Source organism: Gopherus flavomarginatus, chromosome 3 (genome assembly GCF_025201925.1).
Source record: "Gopherus flavomarginatus isolate rGopFla2 chromosome 3, rGopFla2.mat.asm, whole genome shotgun sequence".
In the NCBI taxonomy this organism is placed as follows: Eukaryota; Metazoa; Chordata; order Testudines; family Testudinidae; genus Gopherus; species Gopherus flavomarginatus.
In genome coordinates, this window is record NC_066619.1 from 22,836,339 (window position 1) to 22,861,048 (window position 24,710).

Here is a 24,710-nt window from a genome sequence, read left to right on the forward strand (position 1 = left end):
CCCCGCCCAGCGTCATGACGCCAGGCCCCCAAATTCCGTCCCTCCCTTTTTTTTGGGCGGTGTTGGCGGTTTTTCAAGCCAATCAGGCTTTTTGAGGGGCGGGTCTCCTGGCAACCCTCGGCTGGGTCTGGGGGCTTTGCTACTACGGCAGCCGTCGTGCCTCTGCTCCTGGGGGAACTTGGGGGGAGCTTAACCCTGCCCCACTCACTGGGGCTTAGCCCTGCCTGCCTCACTCACTCCGCTCCTGAGGGCTTAGCCTTGCCCCGCCCTCTGCTCCTGGGGGCAGGGGGGACTTGAGTGGCTTAACCTCCCCCCCCTTTCTTGGGGTGCAACCCGACGGGCTCAGCCCTGCCCCAGCCCCGCAGCTGTTAGGCAGGAACGACTGGTGGTCCCCCCCCCCGCTCTGGTTTCCTGCAGCCCCCCCCATTCCCTCTTTCTTTCCCTTGAGATTGGCACCGCAGAAGCAGCTGGCGATGGACGTCTTCGGGGACTTGCGGCGAATGAACAAACGCCAGGTAAAGGGGGTGGGTGGGGGTGCTACATGTGTCTTCAGATGTGGTGTTTTCCGATGTGCTTTGGGCCGCGTTGCATGCTCTTGGCTTCGTGGCAAGTTAAGGCTGCGGTTTGCATGCAAGTGTATGTGTTGTGCCACTCGCGTTACTAGCACCTGCCCCTGCTGTGTATGTAGCATCTGTTGTGCAGTTGCATGTGTGTAGTGATGTCTGCATGTTGGGCTGCTCAGTCTTGTGTTGCGCTGCATTCATTCTAGAGGTCTGGCGTTGTGAGTGTGCATTTCATGCTTGGTTTCAGAGTAGCAGCCGTGTTAGTCTGTGTCCGCAGAAAGAACAGGAGTACTTGTGGCACCTTAGAGACTAACAAATTTATTTGAGCAAGATGCCACAAATACTCCTGTTTCTTTTGCAGTTCATGCTTGTGTTTTTGTATCTAGCATATCATGGAGTGTCAGACCAAGTTGTTTTGTGGGTATCTCAGACATGGTTATTACATGTGTAGGATTCTCAGATTTTCAGCCTAAAAATATAAACCCTGGAATACCTGTCCTAAGCAATAACCTTTGTTTGAAGACTGGGAGGGTTGCACCTCAAGTTTTTTTTGGCTACTGGTGGAAGGAAAGAGTGCCTACACCTCCTCTTTTACAAAGTTACTCATCTCTATCTCCTTCCCCTGCCACTCAGGAGCGAGCAAGTTTGAGACAAAGTTAATGGGCTCATCAGGGTCTTTGTGGATGGGGAGGGTAAGGTGGCAGATGTGACAGGAAGACTACCACATATCAATAACAAGACTGCCACATGTGCACATGGCCAACTTGCTGTCAATATTACTGGTTCAATTATTGAGAAGCTGTGGAGGGGGGTCCCAAAAATCAGGCTGAAGCCCTGTTTTCTTGTAAAACTGTCTGAGGCATTGGAACAGGCCCCAAAAACTGGGACATCCTTGGTTTTCAGATATACAGTCATCTTACCCACGTAGCATAACAAGATGCTCAAGTTCTCAACCAGCCAATCTACGTTGTGCTTGTTATGTGGCAGATTGGCAATGTGCCCTATCTTTTGATATTTCCTTCCTGCTTGTTCTACTTTGTGAAAGTCCGTCGTGCTGCTATTCTTGATACTAATATGGGATCTCTGCACATATTTACTATGGTGAAACAGCTAATACACATGAACATCAGTGCTTTTTCTAGTATATACCTCAAAGTTCAGCTTTGTGTTTGTAGCTTCCTGTCAAAAATTTCAGGCTTTTTGATTCTGAGTTACATGCCTAGTCTTAGACCATTCTGTCTCTTGTAGTAAGCCAGAAGATATGGAGAGGTGCTCCTAGTCACTGCTGATCTCTAACTGGAGTATCCCTAAGTAAAATTTGCACTGTGAGGTCTCCTCTCTCCAACCTCCACCCTCCCAAAAATAAAGTGCCCCGCTAAGGGCTTGGCTACACTCGAAACTCCAAAGTGCTGCCTTGGGAGCTCTCCTGCGGCAGTGCTTTGAAGTGCGAGTGTGGTCGCAGCAGGTACTCCACCTCCCTGTGGGGATTAGCCACGCTCCCAGCGCTGGGGCACTGTTTACACTGGCGCTTTGCAGCGCTGTAACTTGCTGCGCTCAGGGGTGTGTTTTTTTTTCACACCCCTGAGTGAGAAAGTTGCAGAGCTGTAAAGCGCCAGTGTAGCCAAGGCCTAAGACTACCAAATCAGGCTTTTTTGTGGGGGGATGATGACAAGATTAAACCTAAATGTCTGCAATATTTTGCAAATGTGAGTTTCACGTATGAGGATAACAGAAATGATATACACAACTCCCAAATATTCTTGCTGAACAAAAGTATCACTTGCTTACAGTACAGTGGCTCTGAATGCTGATAGGTTCACAATAAAGGGCCTAGTTTCTTATGTAAGTGTGCAAGAAGCTTTCATGAACAGTAATTGGAGTGATATAAGTGCAATCAAGGAGAGAATTAGCACTTTCCTGAAGAGCATATCTTTCTCTTTTCTGTTTGTCCACATTACAAAATCACCTTGTGGTTTGTCAGTGGAAGTGTTGACAAGAGGTCCAGGAATGGAGTAGTAAATAGAGGTCTTGTAAGGCACAACTGAAGTGCAGGCACAGATATGGGGGAAACTTAAGCCTGATCCCACATTGTGATCTGCGGAGGTGGGCAGCTTTCCTGGGGGAATTCTGTCCCTCTGTGCACTATCAGGATTCATGTTCTGCAGAATATTTTTTCTCTGCAGAAAATACATTCTGCCTGAGAGGTGCTGCAGTTACACCTTTTGCCCACCAGGGGTTGTTGGGGTATCCAGAACAAAGGGCAGCTGCTGCTAGGCAGGAGCAGCCAGCAGGGGAGAGAGGGATAGAGAGAAGAAGCTATGTTTCTCACAGAGCCCTGACTCTGGGACCTGGTGAGGAGGCACAGGATATGGGTGGGGAGGATGCACAGTGTGGGCCACATGAAACTGCTGGGAGCTCACACAGACTGAATTCAGAAGGGTTAGTGGGGAGGACAAACTGGTGTGGGGGTGAATGGGTGTGGGGGTGCAGGGCTACATAAGGTTTGGGGGGGTCTGAGTGAGGATAGGGGACACACAGGGGTGAGGGTACAGGGACACATGGGGACAGGCACAGATGTGCCTGACTGAATGAGAGAGGCTAGGGGTCAGCCAAGATCTGTATGGTGGAGGCTCCCTAATAATTCTCTCCCTGGACCCCACCCCCAAAAAAAAAAACAAAACAAAAACCGTGTTCCATACTTTTCCCACCCATACCCAACAGCCCTCCAGTTCACTGCCAGGCTTCTTCCCAGCAATTACTTCCAGTTTCCTCGGCTCCTCCATTATCCCTGACTCGCCCAAGTCTTTGCACTGCTTCTGAGTGCTGTGGAACGTATGTTTTTGTACTGTAGTTTAAATGAATTATTACTTAGATTCTTTACTGGGCATATGAATACAGAATTCTATTTGTCAAAAAACATTTCTTGAATCTTTTATGTTGTCTGTATTATTACAGCCATATTTGTTGACAGGTATTTTGAAATAAATTACCAAAATAATTGAAACTGGCCTGATTACATTGTGTTATTTTGACAAAATATGCAGAATTTTAAAATATTGTGTGCAGAATTTCTAACTGTGACCTCACTGGGGCTCCATGTGGCTTCAGAAGTCCACCTGTGCAGGTCACAGTGCAGAACTGAGGCTTTAATCACAAGGTCTGAGATTGTGTTGCAGTGCAGTATAATGTAGCACAACATTTGCAGCTGTAGACAAGGGGTAGGAGTTAAATGGTCTTAAGTCACCATCTTGCCCTCCTGATCCTTGATTGTCCCTGGGGTTGTCTCAGTTACAGGAGCCTCCCCGTCTGCTCTAAGGACCACTTTGCTGCTCAGATTTCCACTGTGCTGCAGGCCCTTCTCTGACATGCCCCCCTACTCCAGGACTTTGCAAGGGGTCCTCAGGAAACTACATTGCTGTGGTCTAACACCTTGCCTGTGCCCAGGGAATCCTCCCTCAGTTGGTTATGGGGTTTTTAGGGCTCCTTTATGCTGCTCTGGCCTTTTCATGTGGCATAAAGAGACTAGAGTAGGGGTGAGGATGTCATCCCGGGGTGCAGTCCTGGCTCCATGGAAGTCAGCGATTGACTTCACCCTAGTCTACTTTAGTATGCTTGTGTCAAGACCATTGTACCACTATCATGACTGTTAATGCACAACTTTTTTATTTATTTTTTTTTTTTAAAGAAAAGCATACCAGTTTTGTTTTCTGGTTTCAGAGGTGTTCCAAATACTGGAAATTACCATATGTATTTATGTTGTGTACCTAAAACATCCATGTTTCATACGTCACACAGTTTTGTTTTGCAAAATAAAATAAGTTAAGAGTTGGTTAAATTTTCATAGTGTCCAGGTGTGACTTTGGTGAAGGAAATCCGCATTAAAATAGTGAGGTTAATGAAAACCTGTTTGTAGCAGGGATTTCTGCTTTTGTACCTCTAGTCTGTACTTGTTAACTGGACTATTTTATTTTTTGCGGGGGATCTTGGTTTGTTTGTGTCTTTGCAGCTATATTACCAAGTATTAAATTTTGCCATGATTGTGTCTTCTGCGCTTATGATATGGAAAGGTCTGATTGTCATCACGGGAAGTGAAAGCCCTATTGTTGTGGTACTCAGGTATGTCTGTTTAAATCGCTACTTGTTTTGTTATAACAATAGAACCTAACTTTTTTTCTGGTGCAAATATACCTCAAATTATTTGTTATCCAATAGTAAAATATTATCACATAGGTAAATAAGCACCCAGACTAACATTTTCAAACTGGGGTGCCTAAAGTTAGGTGCTTCAATCCATATTTGGGTATCTAAATAAAACATGGCCTGATTTTTAGAGCTGCCAGGTGCTTGCAGTCAGTGACAGCTCTGGATGCTTAGCACCTTTGAAAGTCCAGATGTTTTCGTTATATGCCTGAATGTGGAAAAGGTGCCTAATTTTATTATTATGTTCCCAGATTGCCTAGGAAGCCTAGTCGTGGAGCAGAACCCCAATGTAGAGACCAGGTGTGAAAATGTTAGTTCCAGTGGATAATTGCCTTATGAAGCTAATTAAATTATGGCATATTTTGCCTGCTGAAAAGATCTTTCAAGATAATATATATTAGCTGTAAATATTCAGAGTTGTTAACTGCCTCTCTACATTTTTCACCGTCAAATTGGCATCCTTCTCACTCAGATTTTTTTATGATCACATTATATTGATATTAGAGTGGGCAGTAATTGTGACAAAACTCCCTTTCTGGACAACTATTTATAAATGTCCGTGCTGCTTCTACCTCTCTCAGTAATGACTACATTTAATGTAATACTTTATTGTATAAAGGCCTCATCCTGCAAACCTATTAGGTTTGGTCAAATGTGTAAAGTTAAGCACACAGGGATTGGGCCCTATGAAATTGCATCAATAAAGATAATATGTAATAGTAGAATTAGGGAATATTTTAGGCTTTAGGTACAGCCAGAGTTCTGTGTTAGCTTTTAGCAAATCCTTAAATAACACTCTTTTTGTATATCTGTTTTAAGATCCATTTTAGATTAAGCTATTTTGCAAAGAATGGTAAGTTTACTGGAGAAATTTTTCTCCATGATCAGATCCTGTACAACTTTATTGTACATAAATATCTTCTTAGCTTTTGACCAGCCGACAAGGTGATCTCGTTTCCATGAGCAGTGGAGCAATACAGCTGTAAAGCACATATTAATTTCTGAACCATGTAAATATATGTTGGAATCCTTCATTGCTTCTGGGTGTCCACCCAAAACATTCGAGAGGTGACTCTGCTTTTGTAGCACTGCAGTCAAAACAAACTAATCTCAAATTTTAAAACAAAATGTTTTCATAACAAGCCAGTGTAAATTTTAGAGTTACACTGGCAAATGTATGTTTCTACCTTGTTCAAGAGATTGGAAATGGGATCTGTAGCCTTTATCTCCTGTAGCTTGCTGCCATTGAGTCAAAAACTGTCTTATTTTGAAAAATGGCTGTAAACTTTTCTGATGTGTAATTATGCAATTGAAGATTATTAATCAGCTATTCTGCTTCCATAAGCATGAGACTTACCTGCAGGAAATATCCCTTTCTATGTTACAGCTTTGCTTCGTAATATATTCTTGGTTTTTGTTTTTGTTTTTGGCCTGTCATTGAATTTAAGGTATTGGCCATTGCCTTGCTGGTGGCACGTTAGCCAGATTTGATTGACCAAAAGTCTGATCCACTATGGTAAAACCTTTGTTCTTCATTATAGCAGACAATACTAAATATTTTTCCACAGGACCTATTTAATGAAATCAATCTGTTAGCTTGTTCTTTGAAACTGGGGTTTCATTTTTCACAGGATCAGTCACTTGGATCTTTCAAAGGCAGGTCACATTTAAATAGGTTTTTATAGTTTTTAAAAGTAGTGTTGTTAATGAAAGGGCAAAACTCAGGCATCAGTTAAAATCACAGATTTGTGTATATGTATTAAATACTGTTTTTACTTTTCTTTTTAGTTCATTTTGCATACGTCATTATACTGCCAGTATAACCTTTCTCTGTTTGTTTGTAGTGGCAGTATGGAACCAGCATTTCATAGAGGAGACCTGTTGTTCTTAACAAATTTCCAAGAAGACCCTATTAGAGCTGGTGAAATAGTTGTTTTTAAAGTTGAAGGCAGAGATATTCCAATAGTTCACAGAGTAATCAAAATCCATGAAAAGTAATTACACTTTTTTTTTATTATTCTTAAGTATGCTTTTGTGTTGCTGTGTTTTCAGCTATGTTCTAATTTAATACTGTCTCCTGAAAATGGCAAATATGGTATACTGGAAGAGAAACCTTATTTCCAATATTTTAAAGAAACATTTTTCAGCTCTAATCTTGCAATAGGCAGGGTCTCTTTCCCACTTTGAACTTTAGCGTCCAGAAAGTGGGGACCTGCCTGTTCCCTTCTAAGCTTAATTCCTAGCTTAGATCTTATCACGCTGCCACCAACCCAAAATATAGTGTTTGGGTACACTCCATGTCCCCCAAAACCTTCCCTGGGGGACTCAAGACCCAAACTCCCTGGGTCTCAAAACAAAGGGAAATAAACCATTCCCCCCTCCTTTCTTCCTCCCAGATTTTCCCCTCCCTGGGTTACACTGGGAGATCCCTGTGATTCAACTCCTTGAATCTTAAAACAGAGAGGAAATTCACCTTCCCCCCCTCCCCCTCCCAGACTCTCCCTGAGAGAAACAGTGATCCTAACACAGAGAGAAAATAACCTTTCCCTCCCCCTTCTCTCCTTTCCCCCCACCAATCCCTGGTGAGTCCAGACCCTGTCCCCTGGGGTCTCACACAAGAATAAAAAAAAATCAATCAGGTTCTTAAAAGAAAAGCTTTTAATTTTTACTTTTTTCTTTCTTTAATTATCTATGTAAAATCAAGATGGAAAAATGTTACAGGGTCTTTCAGCTTCACCTAGACCAGGGGGATTCCCCCTCCCAGCCTAAGTATACAAATACAACAAACAGCGTTCAGATCCTTCCAGCAAAATACACATTTGCAATAAAGAAAACAAACAAATGCCTAATCCACCTGCTATCTAATACTTACAGTATTGAATAGAAGAGACTTTTTCAGAGAGATTGGAGAAATCTGGTTACATGACTGGCTTCTCTTAATCCCAAGAGAGAACAGAGAACAAAGAAAACAGCCCAAAACAAAGACTTCCCTCCACCCAGATTTGAAAGTATCTTGTCTCCCGGTTGGTCCTCTGGTCAGGTGTTAGCCAGGTTTACTGAGCTTGTTAACCCTTTACCACCTGTTTATGACAAGGCTCCTTTCAGGCAGACCCCTGTACCTGAGTGAAGCTCCACTTACTTCAGTGTAGGTACATGTACGCACCCAAAGATTATTCTGATAACAAAGGCCCTGATCCTTGAAGTTCTGGATCTCTGTGTGGGGCTAGGGGCTCGCCTGCATAGTGTTTGTTGCAGAATTGGGGCTTTTGTTACTAGAAGAGTGACTTTTACCGCATGAGCCGTCAGAAGTCTTAATATTTAAAAACGGTACAGTGAAGGCAGCAGTGTAAAGAATTCATTTACAATTCTGTCAAATCCATCCCCATCGATAAATGGAGTTTGTCAGAATACAGATTTGACCCAAAATAAATGAAAAAAGTTGTATTTTCTTCCTATTGTACAATAATAGACAATCCCCAAGATGATTCATTATTAAAAACAATAATAGAGCTACTGACGGATGTGTTTTATCTTTAAATGTTATCTGACACATTTAAAGGGAATAACTGAAGAGTGATGTGTTAAAAAGCAGACACCCATATTCTTGTATATGATGGACAACTTCTTCCAAAAAGAATGTAAGTGGTTTATATCATAACTCCATAACAGCAGAAATCTTCCACTGATGCTGCAGGTGTTAATCCAGTTGTCCGTCTGTGAGTTGGTACAAGGTGAACTAAAGATGTTGGTGGTTCTTCCCCCACATCATATCTTTTTTAATAAATATTCATGTATCCAAGTACCTTCTTTAATTTGAATAACTGCCTAAAATTCAGCATGACCTTCTGGAAGGCACCATGGTGGTGGGAAGAATAAGAAAAGGTTTTCTGTAAGGCAAAACAAGCCACAGCACCATCACCTTTATCCTGCCCCCATTCCAGATGTGAGTGATGCTAGCTGGAAAGAGGGTGGGGCAATGGAGGCGCTGATTCCATACATCCCTAAGCACAAGTAGGCTATGTCTACACTACAGACCTTACAGGGGCACAGCTTTAGCTGTCCTGTGTAGCTACTCTGTGCTGGCAGGAGAGAGCTCTCTGGCTGGCATAATTAAACCACCCCTAACGAGCGGCCATAGCTATGTGGGCAGGAGAGCATCTCCTGCCAACATAGCGTTTTCCACACTGGTGCTTTTGTCAGCGAAACTTCTCTGTCGAGGGTGCTAGTGTAGACATAGACTGAGATAGCAAGGTTTCTGTGGAAGTATGAAAGCTGTGCTGCATGCCTAGCTGCTGCAGGACAGCTGATGTTGCTTGTACCTGTAAGCGTCGCTGGCTGCTTAATCCACTGCCTCAAAATGGAGCAGGTCTTTAATACACAGCAGGGGTCAAGTGCCAACATGCCTTGTGCTTCTGACAAAAATCAAAAGACTTTCTCCTTGTCTCAGATGTGGGAGGATTTGTGCCTGTACGATGGAGGTGACAGTTTGGTACGATTGTGCTGTGGGGTTGACAACACATCTTCCCTGGAGGAGGTTTTAATGACTGGGAGGAAGCAATACACAGGCAGAGATTGAGGTTTACCCCCTTTATACTAAGGTATGATCTGTTTCTCAGTGCAGCCAGGTGGTTTTCAGCTCGTAGTTTGGTGCTAGGGCAGGTCAGATTTCAATTCTCCAGAGAAGAGGTTGAGAGAATTAGGCTTGTTAGTCTAGAAAAGAGAGAGCTGAAGGGGGCCTGATAAGTCTTCAAATATGTAAAATTGCTATAAAGAGGATGGTAAATTGTTCTCCATGTCCACTGAAGATGGGACAAGAAGGAATCGGCTTAGTTTGCAGCAAGGGAAATTTAGGTTAGGTATTAGGAAAAGCTTTTTATAAGCTTTTGTATAGGTTAAGCTCTGGCATAGGTTACCTGCCGAGGTTCTGAAATACCCATCACTGGAAATTTTAAAACAGGTTGGACAAACACCTGTTAGGGATGTTCTAGGTTTAATTGGTCCTCCCTCATTGCAGGGGGCTGGACTAGATGACCTCTTATGATCTTTTCCAGTCCTACATTTCTATGATTCTATGATAAACAGTTTTCTGGAAGACCACAGAGTTCACCAGATAAAGCAGTATATTTTCTTTTATTTTCAATCTTAATATCTCTCTAAATCCATGTAGAAGCAGATTGAGCAATTACATGCCATTGTGAATGTTGTAGAGTTAATCACTTTACATTTGTTTTAATCCTGATCCAAAGTGCTTTATATACACTTCAACTATACATGATATCGCTTCAGCCACTGCTGAAATGAAGCCATCTCTAGGGTGAAACATGGCAACTGTTTAACAGCAGACAGCAAATATGCAATATTCAGGACAAAGCGAAAAATATCCTTTCCATTTGAAACTGCAGGTAACATTTAGATAGGCAGAATATAGTGATCCACAATAGAATTTGGCCATGTCACTGGGCTTTAGACTCCTCCTCTTACAAAAAGAATCAAGGGCTTTTTGCCAACAAGTGGTCAGGACTGCAGTTTTGTGTCTTGTCTGAAAGTTGGTATCCATAGCAGTATGGTCCTCCATAATACTGTGCTTGACATTGATTCAATTCTATCTGGGAGGGAAGAGTGCCACCTACTGAATCGCCAATATAACTTCCGTAGCACCTGGGTGTTCCTTAAAGGTCTTGCATCTGAGTAGTTTTCAGAGTAGCAGCCGAATTAGTCTTTATCCGCAAAAAGAACAGGAGTACTTGTGGCACCTTAGAGACTAACAAATTTATTACAGCATAAGCTTTTGTGGGCTACAGCTCACTTCTTTCGATGCATTCTCCATTCTATGCATCTGAGTAGCGTCTCCATGAAACGCAGTAAAAGCCCCTTGTAGCTTGATAGTGCTTCATATGCTTTTTTTAAACAAAACATATTGCAATATATCAGTCTTCTATCATTTGCAAAATGATACAGATCTAACATAACTGATTCAGCCTGGATGGAAAGAATTGTGGCACTTAGCAGTTAACTTTTATGTGTCTCTGTGTTTCCAGTGCAGTCTTGCTATTTTATTAACCGTGTTTTGATTTTTATGTAGCTGTACCCTCTCTCCAGATTTAAAAGCGCATCAATATTTCTTTTAATCAAAAAAGAATATGGTAGAACAATTTTATCTTTGAAATAGCATATAATATCTGTGTTAATCATGGTGGTGAGTTGAACAAGAGCATGGAAGTTAAAGATGGAAATTACCTAGTGCTTTAGTCTATCAAGCCCATGCTACTACCAAGAGGCAGGATACAAGTTCTGACCCTCCCTTCAAAGGAACACATGATTAAACTTCTGTTAACTTTATTGGGAGTAAGATCAATCCTCTAATCCCCTGATAGAACAATATATCTGATACTTCACTGGATGTTGTTGCATTCTTCATCCTTCTCACAGACACACACGCACCCCCTAGACCTTTTCAAAATCAATAGTGCATTTTTCTTGATAGGGCCACTTTCAGTATTTTAGAACTGTATACTTTACTGTAAATATGTAGGGCTTTACATGCATATAACTGCTGTTGATGCTAATAGAAGATACATAGAGTCATAGAAGACTAGGGTTGGAAGAGACCTCAGGAGGCCATTTAGTCCATCCTCCTGCTCAAAGCAGGACCAACCCCAACTAAATCATCCAAGCCAGGGCTTTGTCAGTTCGGGCCTTAAAAACCTCCCAGGATGGAGATTCCACCACCTCCCTAGGTAACCTATTCCAGTGCTTCACCACCCTCTTAGTGAAATAGTTTTTCCTAATATCCAACCTAGACCTCCCCCACTGCAACTTGAGACCATCGTTTCTTGTTCTATCATCTGCCACCACTGAGAACAGCCTATCTCCATCCTCTTTGGAACCACCCTTCAGGTAGTTGAAGGCTGCTATCAAATACCTACTTGTATCTGATGGAAAACATCTTTCTAATGTTGAATGGTTGATGTAAAAACTTTGTTATATCTACTAAATCTGTCAGTGAAAACCATAAATGCCTTGATAATATTTATTAAACAAGTAGGACTGGGTGTACAGATTGGTATCTAATCTTATAGTATTTTACTTTTCATCTTCAATGTGCTTTGCAAATATTAATTAATAAGGTTGTAAATAAAGTGGAAATTTAATTTGTCACCCTGTTGCCTTCCAGAGAAAATGGAAACATCAAATTTCTGACTAAGGGTGATAATAATGAAGTTGATGATAGAGGCTTGTACAAAGAAGGTCAGAACTGGCTAGAAAAGAAGGATGTTGTTGGAAGAGCGAGAGGGTAAGCAGTACTTCTCTGTTTTTTCCTGCCTCAGTAATGCAGAAAGTACATGCAAGAAAGTATTTTGAGTTCTAGGTTGGGATCAATGTTGGTCGAAGCACAGGGATTAATACTATATCAAATCCTCTGATCATAAGGAGACAAACCCATCTCGAGAATTAGTTATTTTTCAGGTGAATCACATTAGGTCTTTGTCAGAATACTAACTGCCTAAGAACTTCTCTAAAGACCCCCAAAATAGTCAGTCAATATGGAGTGTTAAGGTCTGTGGTTATTTCACTATTATTTGGAACCTTCCTTAAAGCTACATAAGGACTTCACCTCCCATTGACTTCAGTGCACTGTAGATCTTCCATTTGAGTTCAGTGGACTTCGGATCAGTCACTTAGTGTCTGCCACACCAAGAGTCCGGCTGTGTTTTGGGCCATCAAGAAAATTCTTGGTGGAAGTAGTTTTCTCATGTCAAGTGTCACCCACTCTCCTGAATAAGGCGGATCAATTCAGAACAGCCAAAAATTGGCTGACCATTGCCACAGAGTTGTTTTTTCCTGGTGTTATAGATAATGCCTCTTTTGAGGAAATCCTTTGGTATTGCTGGAGCTTTTCAGTCATTATCTCAGCATTCAAAATCAACTGTTCTTAAGCCCTAATATGAAAAGTGAACTACTAGAACTTAAGTTACATCACTCACCAATGGTAGACTATGTTGCTTTTGCAGCTGTATAAGAAGGTGGGCGTGTAAACCTTGTCAATCTTATTTTCTTTTTTTACTACCTTACCAAGTTTTAGTAATGTGCGGAAGGATGAAGCCTTTATTAGAGAAAGAGAGAGGGGGGTCCATGTTACACTTTCTTAGGTTGTATTTCAAATATGTGCTCTTTGGAGTAATACTAATTTAAAGCTCTTTGCTGTGTGGAACATACATTTCAATTAAATGTCTAGCTCTAACATATATTTTGGAAAATATTTAGGTATCTCTAACTCTGTGAAATTATTTCACACTTGTCTGCTTTAACTTTTGTCCATTAGCTTTTTGCCTTATGTTGGGATGGTTACCATAATAATGAATGACTACCCAAAATTTAAGGTAAGTCAACATTATTTTGAACATTAACTTGTTAGGACTTGTAATTTGGTATTTACATGATAAAGGAGCAATTTCTATACCTAAGTGAAATATGTAGTTAACTGGTAATAGATTTGTATATATGGATTTGGTTACCACAGGGAAAATTAGCCATATGGCATATTTTCATGTAGACTTTTTGTTTTCAGTCAATTAAGTAACATTTAATCAATTAGCCTGTCGGCTCACATTTATGTGTAATTAAGCATGCAATTACAATGCATAGTTAGTGTTAAGATCTAAGATTTGAATTTATAATTTTGATAATTATAAAAATAAGAATAAACTATTCATCAGCTGAAGCTCTTTTTCATGTGCCAATAACATCCCAAATATGTCTAATTCTTACAGTTGTAAGCGAATCCAAGAGTTGTTAATGCTGAACAGAGACTTACCCTGAAATAGCATCTAACGGTATCATATCTTTTAGAAGGCAGAACTGTAATAATTCTTTGTGTGTTTTCTTCACAGTATGCTCTTTTGGCAGTAATGGGAGCATATGTATTACTGAAACGTGAATCCTAAAACAAGAAGAAAAAGGCCTTGCCCAAGCTTGAAGTTAAAACTATTGGAAAAACTAATATATTTCAAATGTTCCAATTTCTTTATCAGGTTACGCAAAAACATGCAAACTTATTTGTTTTGTCCAAATAAATTGAGTAATGAGTAAACTTGTTGGCTGTTTAATTATATAATGTACTTATTTTATATGATCTTAGGCAGTTATTTATAAACTGAGGAGACTGGCTAACTTAACTGTAAAACTGGCCGATTAAGGAATTCAGTGGTGGTAAAATTCTTTTGTCCGAATTTATCCAAATTATAGGCTTTATTTACAGAACTTAACTTAAAAACAATGGTTAAATGTCTAACCTAGCAACTTAATATAGTTGTCCTGAGCAGTATTGAAAAGGGAAAAGATTTTACTTTGTGACTTCTTTGCTAGCAAGTCTTAACAGTCCTGGTTTATGGGGGGAAAAGTGTAGTTGTCTAAAGGACTGAAAGCCAGGAGCTTATGAGTCTATTCCTGGCTCTAAAATGGACTCTCATTGTGGCCTTGAACAAGACACTTATGGTCTGATTTTCAGAGGTACTGAACATCCATCTATCTGAAAATCAGGCCATTAATCTCTGTCTGCTTCAATGTTCCTATTTGTAAAATGGAGCTAATACTTTCCAGCTTCACAAGGGCCTTTTGAGGATTTATTAATATTTGTAAATTGCTAAATGAAAAGCACTGTAGGTACTTGGGTGATACTACTAATAAATACAGTACCAAGAGAGAGATTACATATTCCTGCCCTAGTGTATTGTTCTCTTCTTATCATGTTATATCATAAGAATATTACAAAAAGATCAGTGTGCCACTCTAACAGCCTGTCTTGTAATGTGAAACTTCTGAGTTTTTCTTTCCTTGCTTGATAATGTTGATGTTGTATCTTCAATAAACCAGCGCTTATTAAACTGCAGAAAGAATGCCAGGGAAATAAAAAAACAGCATGAGGTTGTCACCCTGCCCCCACCAGGAGTTTTACTTCTGCTTTAATCCCTTGCCTCTACAAAAGTATGCTATTTCTACAATAATGGCCCTCCTTCTGTTAAAATCAGCAGTTCTAAAAGCAGCCTACAACTGACTTCTTCTAAGTAGCGTTATTTCTTTTGTGCCCCTTAAACCATTGAGCTGTTTTCCCAACAAATTGAAGTAAAAAACTATAGCTTTCCTATTGTGACCATGGTGTAGAAATAAAATTACATATAATAAATGGCACATCAGAATAATTTGGATATTTTTAATGCAATCTTCCTAAAGGGGTGCCTTCAAAGTTAGGAGAACTCGGTGTTTGAGGGCGGCAAATAGTGCGGTTATTCAGGTGTTTCATTTTTCAGTTTATTGCTGACATTAGGAATTTATTTACCCCTCCATACACTTATGTAATTGCCTTCAGTGCTAACTTCTGGTTTTCTGAGTTGAGTTTTGGATATAGGGGAGTTTTGTTGTTTGTTTGTGTTAATAGGGAATGGCAAATGGGTCCATGTAGGAACATTACAAGATGGATAAACTGGATTGGAATGGGAGCTGGGATATAATGGGTTTGAAGATATCTGTTAGCTGACACTCCATAAGGGAATTTTTTTTAATTCTTGGGTTTGGTAGCAGGTGCCTCATTTTAAACTTTTTAAACAAATCCTTTATTGAGAAGTACTGAAATGACTTAGATGGAATGGGAGAGTCAAGGTGAGTGAGGCAATATTTTTTTTTTTATTGGACCAACTAAAGCTGCTGAAAGAGACCAGCTTTGAGCTACACAGAGCTCTTCAAATCATCTTCAACTGGAATAGAACATTCTGTGATATTTTGGGGAGTGTCACCATCTGGTGTCACCATCTAATATGTGCATATTACTAATATTTTGCTGGTTGATGCTGCATGTCCAATTTTCCGCACTGCTTTCATCTGAGTATTTGGTGATCCATTAACTGCACCCAGTTTCCAGTGCAGCAGTTGGTCTACCATATATGCTAATCCAAGCATATGGCTGTTAACCGTACTGCTATGGCAGGGATAAAATATATCATTCTGCTTCTATATAGACCACCAAGTTTCAGGGATGATTTAACAGGTAAGTTTTCTGAACTGCTGTGAGCACTTCTGTTGGAATCCACACAAATTGTTGAAAAATTCCCCAGGGCTATATGCATGTGGATGTGAGTTTGAATGAGCCCACGTGTGTCTCACTGGAAGTGATGGACTCTGAAGGTCAAGGAGGATCCCCATAAAACTGGACATTTGCTTGACCTTGCCTTTTTATCTGGTTTGGATATTTTGGATTCTTGGGTCACCCTTTTGGATAGGCCCATCGTCTCATCACTGTATTTCAATGCAGGGGATATCCCACTGCTATATCAGCATCAGAGTTAATCTATTTCAATATAGACTCCAACATTAATAAATCCTATTGCACCTTGTGGTTTCTTTTACTGATGTTGAGGGCTGATCTACACTACTGCAGTAAGTTGACCTAAGTTACGCTACTTCAGTTACGTAAATAACATATATAGCTCAGGTCAAGTTACCAGCACTGTACTGTGCTGTGTCGACAGGAGATGCTCTCCTGCCAACTTACTTTACTCTTCTGAGGAAGCTGGAGTACTAGGCTAGGCCAGACTCTGCCATCAACTTAGTGGGTATTCACTACATCCACTAAATTGACATTGCTGCATCAATTGCAGCGGTACCGATCTACCAGTAAGCGTAGACGTGGCCTTAGGCCAGGTTGGCCCCTTTAAGTGGTGTACAGGCTTGTTTAATCCAGACTGCCTCATGCTATTAGATAGGTTTATAATTTTGTTGGTTAACCACACGGGCAACTCTATGTTCTCTATGGGTGATCTACACTGGCATGTTGCCAGTGTGCTCAGACCTATTGTATAGATTATTAATGAGCTGTCTGCCCTGGTTGCTTTAGACTGTTTCTAATGTGGATGCCCATAGTCATCTGGTTTACTTCAGGCCAGCCACCTGCATTTCTCATCCTTACCCATCTTGGCTGCTTAAAGCAAGTGGTATGGCATAAGCACCACTATTGATAAGCATTAAAAATGCCTCACATAGTGAGGAGAGGATGCTTCCTATCCTTAATCATAGAGAAGTGCCCTCCTCTATGCCCTTGGCAACTACTTCCAGTTGATTGAGAGAGCTGCAGCTATTCCATTGTTACCTAGCACTGCTATTTGTTTTTATCCACTATTGTTGTTGAGGCAGGGGCCATCTTTCCAATACTTCTATACAGCACATGAACAACAGGACTGGGACCTGTAAGCCCTACCCCAATACAAATAATTGATCTTCAGTTCCAGATCCGCCTGGACGCTGACACCTTGGGTAGATTTTAGTTTGGGTTCCAGGTTGTAAGTTGGAGTGAACTTTGAGACAGTAATGTATGAATGTTATGAAGCTACTGGATTTCTATATTAAGGAGGGAGGCAGAACTAAGGTGGGTTAATAATAGAGTGGATAGAATTTATTAATGAAAAATGGCTTTTCAAAATACAAAAATATTCATTTTGTTTCCTTCAGTCTATTCAATTCTAATAAAAAAATTTCAGTTTGAATAGAAATCCCTTTTTAATTTCTCCCCCCCCCCACTGAAAAACTTGGTGGGGTAACCCAAAAAATCAAAACAATTTCAGTTTGATTTGTTTCCTCAAAAATATCAGTGAAACCATTTTGTTCAGTTTTTCACAGGAAATACAGTACCATCTTTTTTTATATTAGTCGTATAACTGGTGGCCTGTGGAGAACAAAAAGCAAGGAAAATATTTGCACACAAACTGCAATCACATCTATCAGTTACAATTTTGTCAAACTCAATGTAATGTTTATCTTAAAGACCTTATGCTACACTTTCATCAGGATCAATTTAGTACTGTGTGTTTACATTTTATATTATCTCTGGATACGTGCTCAAGTTGTATTCACAAAATCACACTTGTTAATACTGAGTAATTTATCAGGGCAAGTAAAATAGGTCAAAATCTCATAAATGGGAAAATGAGGCATTACCAGATTTGATCACATTTATAGACAGACCTTAAAATGTGACATTTTGAAAGATTTAGGCCTGATGATGCAGCCCTTACATAAATTTTCTATAGAAGTGTGTCTTGTTTGAATAAGGACAGCACCCTAAAGTCCTACATTTTCAGGCATCCCTTAAAAGTGAAGTGCAAGGGTAACAATGAGCTTGTCCCCTTTTGATTGTTGTTGCTGTTTCATTCTGATGTATAAAAAAGTTTGAAAGATTTTTTTTTTTTTGGTTTGTTTGTTTTTGTTTTTCTCCACACATTAGAAATTCAGGTCTTGTGTGCACTTGTTTTTCTACCAGGGAAAAGCATAGATGATTTCAATTCTTTCTTAGATTTTCTGCATCCCCAGAATGTTGATTTGGTAACAGAGGTAAATTAAATATGTTAGCCGATTTTCATGGCAAAATAATCTTGAAACTCATATTAGGAGAAAGTTTTCTTACTGCTGTGATTAAATCACTTTATATTATAATTTAATGTCTAATATCATTTAACACTTGCAGTAGAGAGGGTCCTCTTTGCTATTGAGAATACTTGGTGGCTGAATGTTAGAGGTTTTTTCTCTGCTAACAGTAAGTCCTATTTATCACATTTACTTTGAAAATATTCAGTTTTGTGTTTTGTTAGTAATTAGTAGATGTTACAGCAATTACTTATGAGCCATACTCTGAAAATTGTTGCTTTTGGGAAGATTTTGTCCCTTGTACTACAGATTTAAAGAAGAGGGGGAAATATAGCAGCAAAGTCAAGTAGTGGGATGGACCATCCTTTCCTGGACTGAGAGCTGTCAGAGCAGGATTCTAATACAGCCTGATAGTGCCATGAGCTGTCAGAGCAGGGTTCTAATACAGCCTGATAGTGCCATAAACTGTATTTAGACGCTGAGGCCAGGTCTACACTATACTCTTCCTTCAGTATAACAGCATCACCCATGGGTATGAAAAATAAACACCTCGAGCAACATCATTATTATACCAACCTTAGTCCTCTGTGTAGAGAGCGCTATGTCAACAGGAGAACTTCTGCTTGACGTAGCTACCACCTCTCATGGAATTATTAAGCTGACAGAAGAGCTCTGTCCCGTTTGCTTTGAACGTCTTCACCAGAAGCACTACTGCTGCGCCAATGCAATTTGCAGTGTAGATTTGGCCTTAGTTTCTGTCATGCTCTGAAGATTTAAGATGGAGGACACTCTCTTGGCCCCACCCACCACTTTTCAGTCTGTTTCCTGTGTAATGTGTAACTTCTTGTTGTAGGTGTAAGCTGCATTCTATACTGACACTGTCCAGAAAAGTCACTGTGAGATATGCCTTCCAAAAAATACCATGCATCATGGGGACATATTGTTCAGGCATCCTTGTTGCAAATGGCACGTTCTCTTTTCGGCAGGGCGGGAGGGTCTTTCATTTCATATCACTTAGCTGTAGCAAGGTGGAGGAACTGTCCCAAGAGTTAATGGCAGGTTCTGAAAATAAAGTTGGGGTGAAGGAGAGCAGAGTGCAATGGTTTCTGGTTTTGTGTCTAGCGTGCAAAGCCCCAAAACAGCTTCATTTGCCCTTGTGCATAGCTGTGAGCTTGGAAAATGTCCTAGATCCTTTTACAAGTTAAATCATTCTAGCTGTATGATAGTGACAGATCTCAAATTGCAATAAGTGAAGTGTCTGCCTGATCCTTCTGTGTAGATCCAATAGTATGGAGTGTGGTTTCTGTCTCAAGTTACTGTTCATCTCAACTATAGTCACCAGTCACAAAGTGGGGGTGGGTGGGAAGTAAGGCTAGTTTTATAATATGATGCTTTTGATAACTGAGTATGAATGGTGGAATAGTAAAGTGGACTTGTATACATGTTTTGCAGAAAAAGTGTAGCATGTATTGTACAGGTCATTAAAAATAAATCTGCCTATGTCAAACACTGTCCACAATATTACATTGATTCTGCAGGGGAACATGCACAGACGGTTTTTGGGTAGATTGGGGAAGCCCTCAGTGCTCACCTCTCTCTTCTATCAGGGAGCAGATGTCTTCAGTCCGTCTCATCTCTTTCCAGACCCGAGTTCTTCGAGTGATTGTTCATGTGTATTCCACAGTAGGTGTGTGTGCTCGTCACATGCACCAGTGTCGGAAGTTTTTCCCCTAGCAGTACCTGTAGGGGAGCAACCCTAACAACCCCTGAAGTGGTGCCGCTGTGGCGCGGTATAAGGGGCACTGAGCGTTTCCCCCCACCCTCAGTTCCTTCTTGCCGCCAGTGAAGTTGCTTCGAAACTGCTTTGCTGCAGCTTGTCCCCAGAAATCTTGTTGGTTCAGTGTGTGAGACCTGTAGTTAGTACTCAATTAGTTTTAGTTTAGTTTAGCTAGTGCGCCCGGGCCAGGGCATGCCCCGCAGCCCAGGTTTTAAGTCATCTGACACTTGTAGGCACCCAGTGCCAGTGAGATCCACACACGGACTGTTTACCCTGTTTGGTTGAAACTCATCTTGGCGATCACTGCAATATTTACAAGTCATTTAAACCTCGGACTGAGAGAGACAGACTTTAGGCTCTGGGCTATCCTCATGTAGTCGGCGTTGACCCTGACTCAGGCATGTCGCTCCAAGTCGGCACCGCGATGTTGGTGCGCGGCAACCTCCCCCCTTCCCCTTCACCATCTACTAGTCGGGCTCCCTGTCCACGGGGCACACCAAGAAGGCTAAGAAGAGGCCTTCTCTGCTGCGGCACCAGACTAAATCTGGGGCAGAGACTAGACCAGTGTTGGGCAGTTCTCAATCCCTATCGGGTTCTAGGCCTCTGACTCAAGTTGAACAGGCTTCCCCGGATGTCTGGATGCCCTCCACGCCAGAGGCCCTTCAGGCAGCCCAGGATGTCATGTCCATGCCAGTACCAAGAGCACTGCCAATGTTGGCCCCATGCTCCAGAGGCAAGCCGCTGCTGGAATCTCCGCAGTCGCCCCCAACTTGGTAGTGTCTCAGTCAAAGGAACATTCCCGCTGCCGTTTGCTGCTAAGCGACCATTCCCTGTGTAGTCCACATGGGTCACTGTCAACTCCCATCAGGTTGTCTGGCTGGGTTCCGTCTGACCAAGACTCCAGGCACCGCTCCACCTCGAGGAACGAACACCAATGGAACCGAGGCAAACTCCGCTAAAGGTCCTCGTCTCAGAGGGGCTATCGTAGCTGGTTGCGACACAAACGTCGACCCCATGCCTGTTTGTCATTTCTCTCCAGGATCCCACCACGGCACTGCTCCCGCAGCCCCAGGCATCAATTGCCGGCGAGTCACCATCGCGGAGCTGATTGCTGATCAGCTGTTACCAGCGGTACCAATCCTCCACACTGAGGTCACAATCTCGATGTTGGCACCTCTCCTGACGCCACCGCTCCTCCCGGTTCAGGGACAGTGGCAGGTTGTACATCAGCCCGGCCTTCCTTTGTAGCCGTCCATCAATGGGTCAAACCAGCCAGGCTGAACAGCCCGCTCCTCTGGTGCTACAGCAGGTGCAGTGGCACCAGGCCCTGTGGCCAGTGCAATAGTACCAGTGGGCACAGTGGCACCGGGCCCCACAACCAGAGCAATGGTACCAGTGGGCACCGTGGCCCCTGACATAGTCCTTGGTTGGCCATCAGCCTCCCTCTCCTGGGCTCCGAGGAAGGAGTTGGTGGGACTACATCCTCGGCACTGTGCCTGGAGACCAACCAGGTGGTTGACCCTCCAGTGCCAGTGGACACGCAAAGTAAGACGCTGGCCTCCTCACCATCCCCTGGTGAAGTAATTATTGCCCCTCCTCCCTCCATCCTGCAGGAGGACTCTCAGGCCCACGAAGAGCTATTTATTAAAAAGGGTGGCATCAAGCCTCAACCTGCAGCAGAAGAGGTGGAGGAGCCCTCAGACTCCATGTTTAATGTACTATCTGCCTCAGTACTGGGCAGGTGGCCTTGCTTCTCCCGGAAGGGTAGCTAAAATTTCAAATGACCTGTCACAAACCCCAGCCTCATTGGCCCTCCTCTCAAAGAGAGCGGAACATAAGTATTTTGTGCCCACCATGGGGTATGAATACATATACACCCACACTGCCCCTAACTCCCTGGTGGCTGTGTTGGTCAATCACAGGGAGCAGTAGGGCGGCTCCTTGGCCTAGGAGCGGTGGAAGTGGTGCCAGCGGGGTTCAAACGCAAGGGGTATTACTCCTGCTACTTCCTTATCCTGAAGGCCAAAGAGGAGCTCACGCCCATCCTGGACCGGTGAGGCCTGAACCAGTACATGGCGAAGCTCAAGTTCTGCATGGTCTCCCTGGCCTCCATCATTCCCTTCCTGGATCCTGGGGCTTGGTATGCCGCTCTCGATTTGCAGGATGCGTACTTCCACATCCATATATTCAAGGGGCACAGACACTTCCTCTGTTTCATGGTTGGGCAGGAGCACTACCAATTTACGGTCCTCCCGTTTGGCCTGTTCACTGCCCCCAGGATATTTATAAAGTGTATGTCAATGGTAGCGGCCTACCTCGGGCGCTGGAGGGTGGGGGGTGTGATGGTGCTGCCCATGGGAGCCAGCTGAGGTCACTCAATCAGGGTGAATTGCAAACACAATGGGGCAGACAAACCTAAAATGCTGGTGGTTATTCCAATACTTAGATTTACCAAGCCAGCACAAAACAGCTTCTATAGTACCTCCCTGGTTACTTAGAAGTCCAAACCATGCGGTTCCCTTAAAGTGCCCAGCCTCAGGCCTCCATCCAGACACACCTGTCAGATATGATGATGATGATGATTCCTGAAAATCTTACTTCATCATATAAAAGAAAAGGTTCTTCCAATCCCAAAGGATCAGCCACATACCCAGGTCCAATTATAACTTAGGTCTTACCCAAAATACACGCTATAGCCAATTCTTGTTAACTAAGCTAAAATTTATTAGAAAAGAAAAGAGAGAGAGTTGGTTAAAAGATCAATATACATATAGACTTGAATTCAATTATTGAGGTTCAGATACATAGTAGAGGTGAGCTTGTAGTAGCCAAAAGTCCTTTTAGAAATAGTCCCTAGGTTATAGTCCAATTTCCATATTCAGGGTGGCTCTAGTCAATGACGGGGGGATCTTAATTCTTGTGGCTTAAGGTTTTCCCCCTCTTGAAACCCAAAGCAGATCTGAGATGAAGAAGGATTGTGTCCCAGGCTTCTTATACATTTCTAGCAGCCTTTCGGCCTGAGAAAACAATAGGCTTAACTCCTTCTCCCAAACATCCTGGCAATTAGTACAGGGTAATTTATCCATCAAACAGTTTAAATGCAGGTTACCACAACCTTCAAAGAGACACATAGACAATAATACTATTTCACTCAAGTATCATCTTAAATGCTATTATTCCTTTTTTGATCTTTGAATTAAAACTATAGCACTAGACAAGACTTGTTTGCTTACATCACAAGACCTGAGCAAACACTTCCCCTTCTACATCTAACAATGCAGACTTGCATTTCAAAGTTCTATTCATTTACATATCTTGCTAACCAGTTCTTAAGGTTCACCCATGGGTCAGGTCAGTCGGTGAGGTGAGTTAATTAACTCTTTCTGGCCCTGTCACCTTTCAGTGAGATATTATATTATACTCATAACGTCACGGGGGGGGGGGTCCAGATCTTCCCCTATCTGGACTACTGGCTGATCAAGGGCAGTTCCCGGTCACAGGTGTGGGATCACATGGCGCTCCTCCTGTCCACGTGCGCCTCCCTGGGCCTGTTGGTAAATGACACCAAGTCCACATTAGTCCCAGTACAATGCATAGAGTTTATTGGGGCAGTCCTGGACACCATGGCCAGAGCCTCCCTCCCACCGGACAGGTTTGAGACCCTGAAAGGTCTCATCAACACGGTCACAAGATTTCCAGTGACAACAGCCAGAGCATGCCTCCAGCTCTTGGGTCACATGTCAGCGTGCACATATGTGGTCTGCCACGCCAGACTCAGGATGAGGCCCCTCCAGCTCTAGTTGGCCTCAGCATTCTCCTGGGCCAGAGACATGATGGACAAAGTCTTCACTGTGTCTGAACTGGTGATCACCTCCCTACAATGGTGGTCCTCCCTGGGAAACATGCTCCACGGGGTCTTGTTCAGAGGCAGGCCCCTGTCGATGGAACTGGTGTCCGATGCATCAGACTGGGGTGGGGAGCCCATGTGGGGGATGTTCAGACCCAAGGTCTGTGGTCTGCACAGGACCTGGCCCGCCACATAAATGTCAAGGAGCTCAGGGCGTTGCAGCTGGCATGCATGACCTTCTGCTCGCACCTGGAGGGCCGGGTGGTCAGGGTTCTCATGGACAACATGGTCTCTATGTTTTACATCAACAAGCGAGGTGGGGCCTGATCCTCTGCTAGGAAGCACTCAGGCTGTGGGACTTCTGTATAGTCCACGACATTTGCCTACAGATCTACCACCTAGTGGGTGCCCGGAACTCGTGGGTGGCTCACTTGAGCAGGGACTTCTCTCAACACGAGCAGTCTCTTCACCCAGAGGTGGTGTACAGACTTTTCTAAGAGTGGGGAACTCCCAGGTGGACCTGTTTGTGACTCGGCATAACCGTCGCTGTCCCAGGTTCTGCTCCGGGGGGGGGGGGGTGCTGGGATGGGGCACTATCTCCTATGCCTTCCTCCTGTCCTGGTCAGGCCGGTTTCTTTATGCCTTTCCCCCCAGTTCCCACTGATAGACAAGGTCCTGGAAAAGATAAAGATGAACAGGGCCCACGTCCTACTGATTGCCCCGGTATGGCCCAGACAGCATTGGTATGGGACCCTCATAGGCCTGGCGGTTGCCCCGCCATGGCCTTTGCCATCCTGCCAGACCTGCTCTCCCAGGACCAGAGCCGCCTCCTCCACCCCAACCTAGCAGCACTTCACCTCACAGCATCGCTGCTCAATGGTTAGGCCAGGAGAAGAGGACATGCTCAGAGGGG

The 24,710-nt window shown here is 42.9% G+C and overlaps 1 protein-coding gene across 1 annotated transcript; it reads left to right on the plus strand.

Annotated features, from left to right (window-relative positions):
• Positions 1-250: 250 nt before the first annotated feature.
• SEC11C (SEC11 homolog C, signal peptidase complex subunit) lies at positions 251-13,854 on the plus strand. The gene is made up of 6 exons (XM_050944805.1): positions 251-515; positions 4,570-4,679; positions 6,608-6,757; positions 11,938-12,057; positions 13,087-13,144; positions 13,655-13,854. Exons 1-6 carry the CDS (start codon positions 474-476, stop codon positions 13,706-13,708), a joined length of 534 nt encoding a protein of 177 aa, XP_050800762.1. The 5' UTR covers positions 251-473; the 3' UTR covers positions 13,709-13,854.
• The last annotated feature ends 10,856 nt before the right edge of the window (positions 13,855-24,710 follow it).

What these genes read in the sequence shown, in the direction of transcription:
- SEC11C (XM_050944805.1), top strand. Translation starts at nt 474, where the DNA reads ATGGACGTCTTCGGGGACTTGCGGCGAATGAACAAACGCCAG. An exon ending in GTAATCAAAATCCATGAAAA is followed by an intron (nt 6,758 to 11,937) that starts GTAATTACACTT and finishes GTTGCCTTCCAG; the next exon opens with AGAAAATGGAAACATCAAAT. An exon ending in GTTGTTGGAAGAGCGAGAGG is followed by an intron (nt 12,058 to 13,086) that starts GTAAGCAGTACT and finishes TTTGTCCATTAG; the next exon opens with CTTTTTGCCTTATGTTGGGA.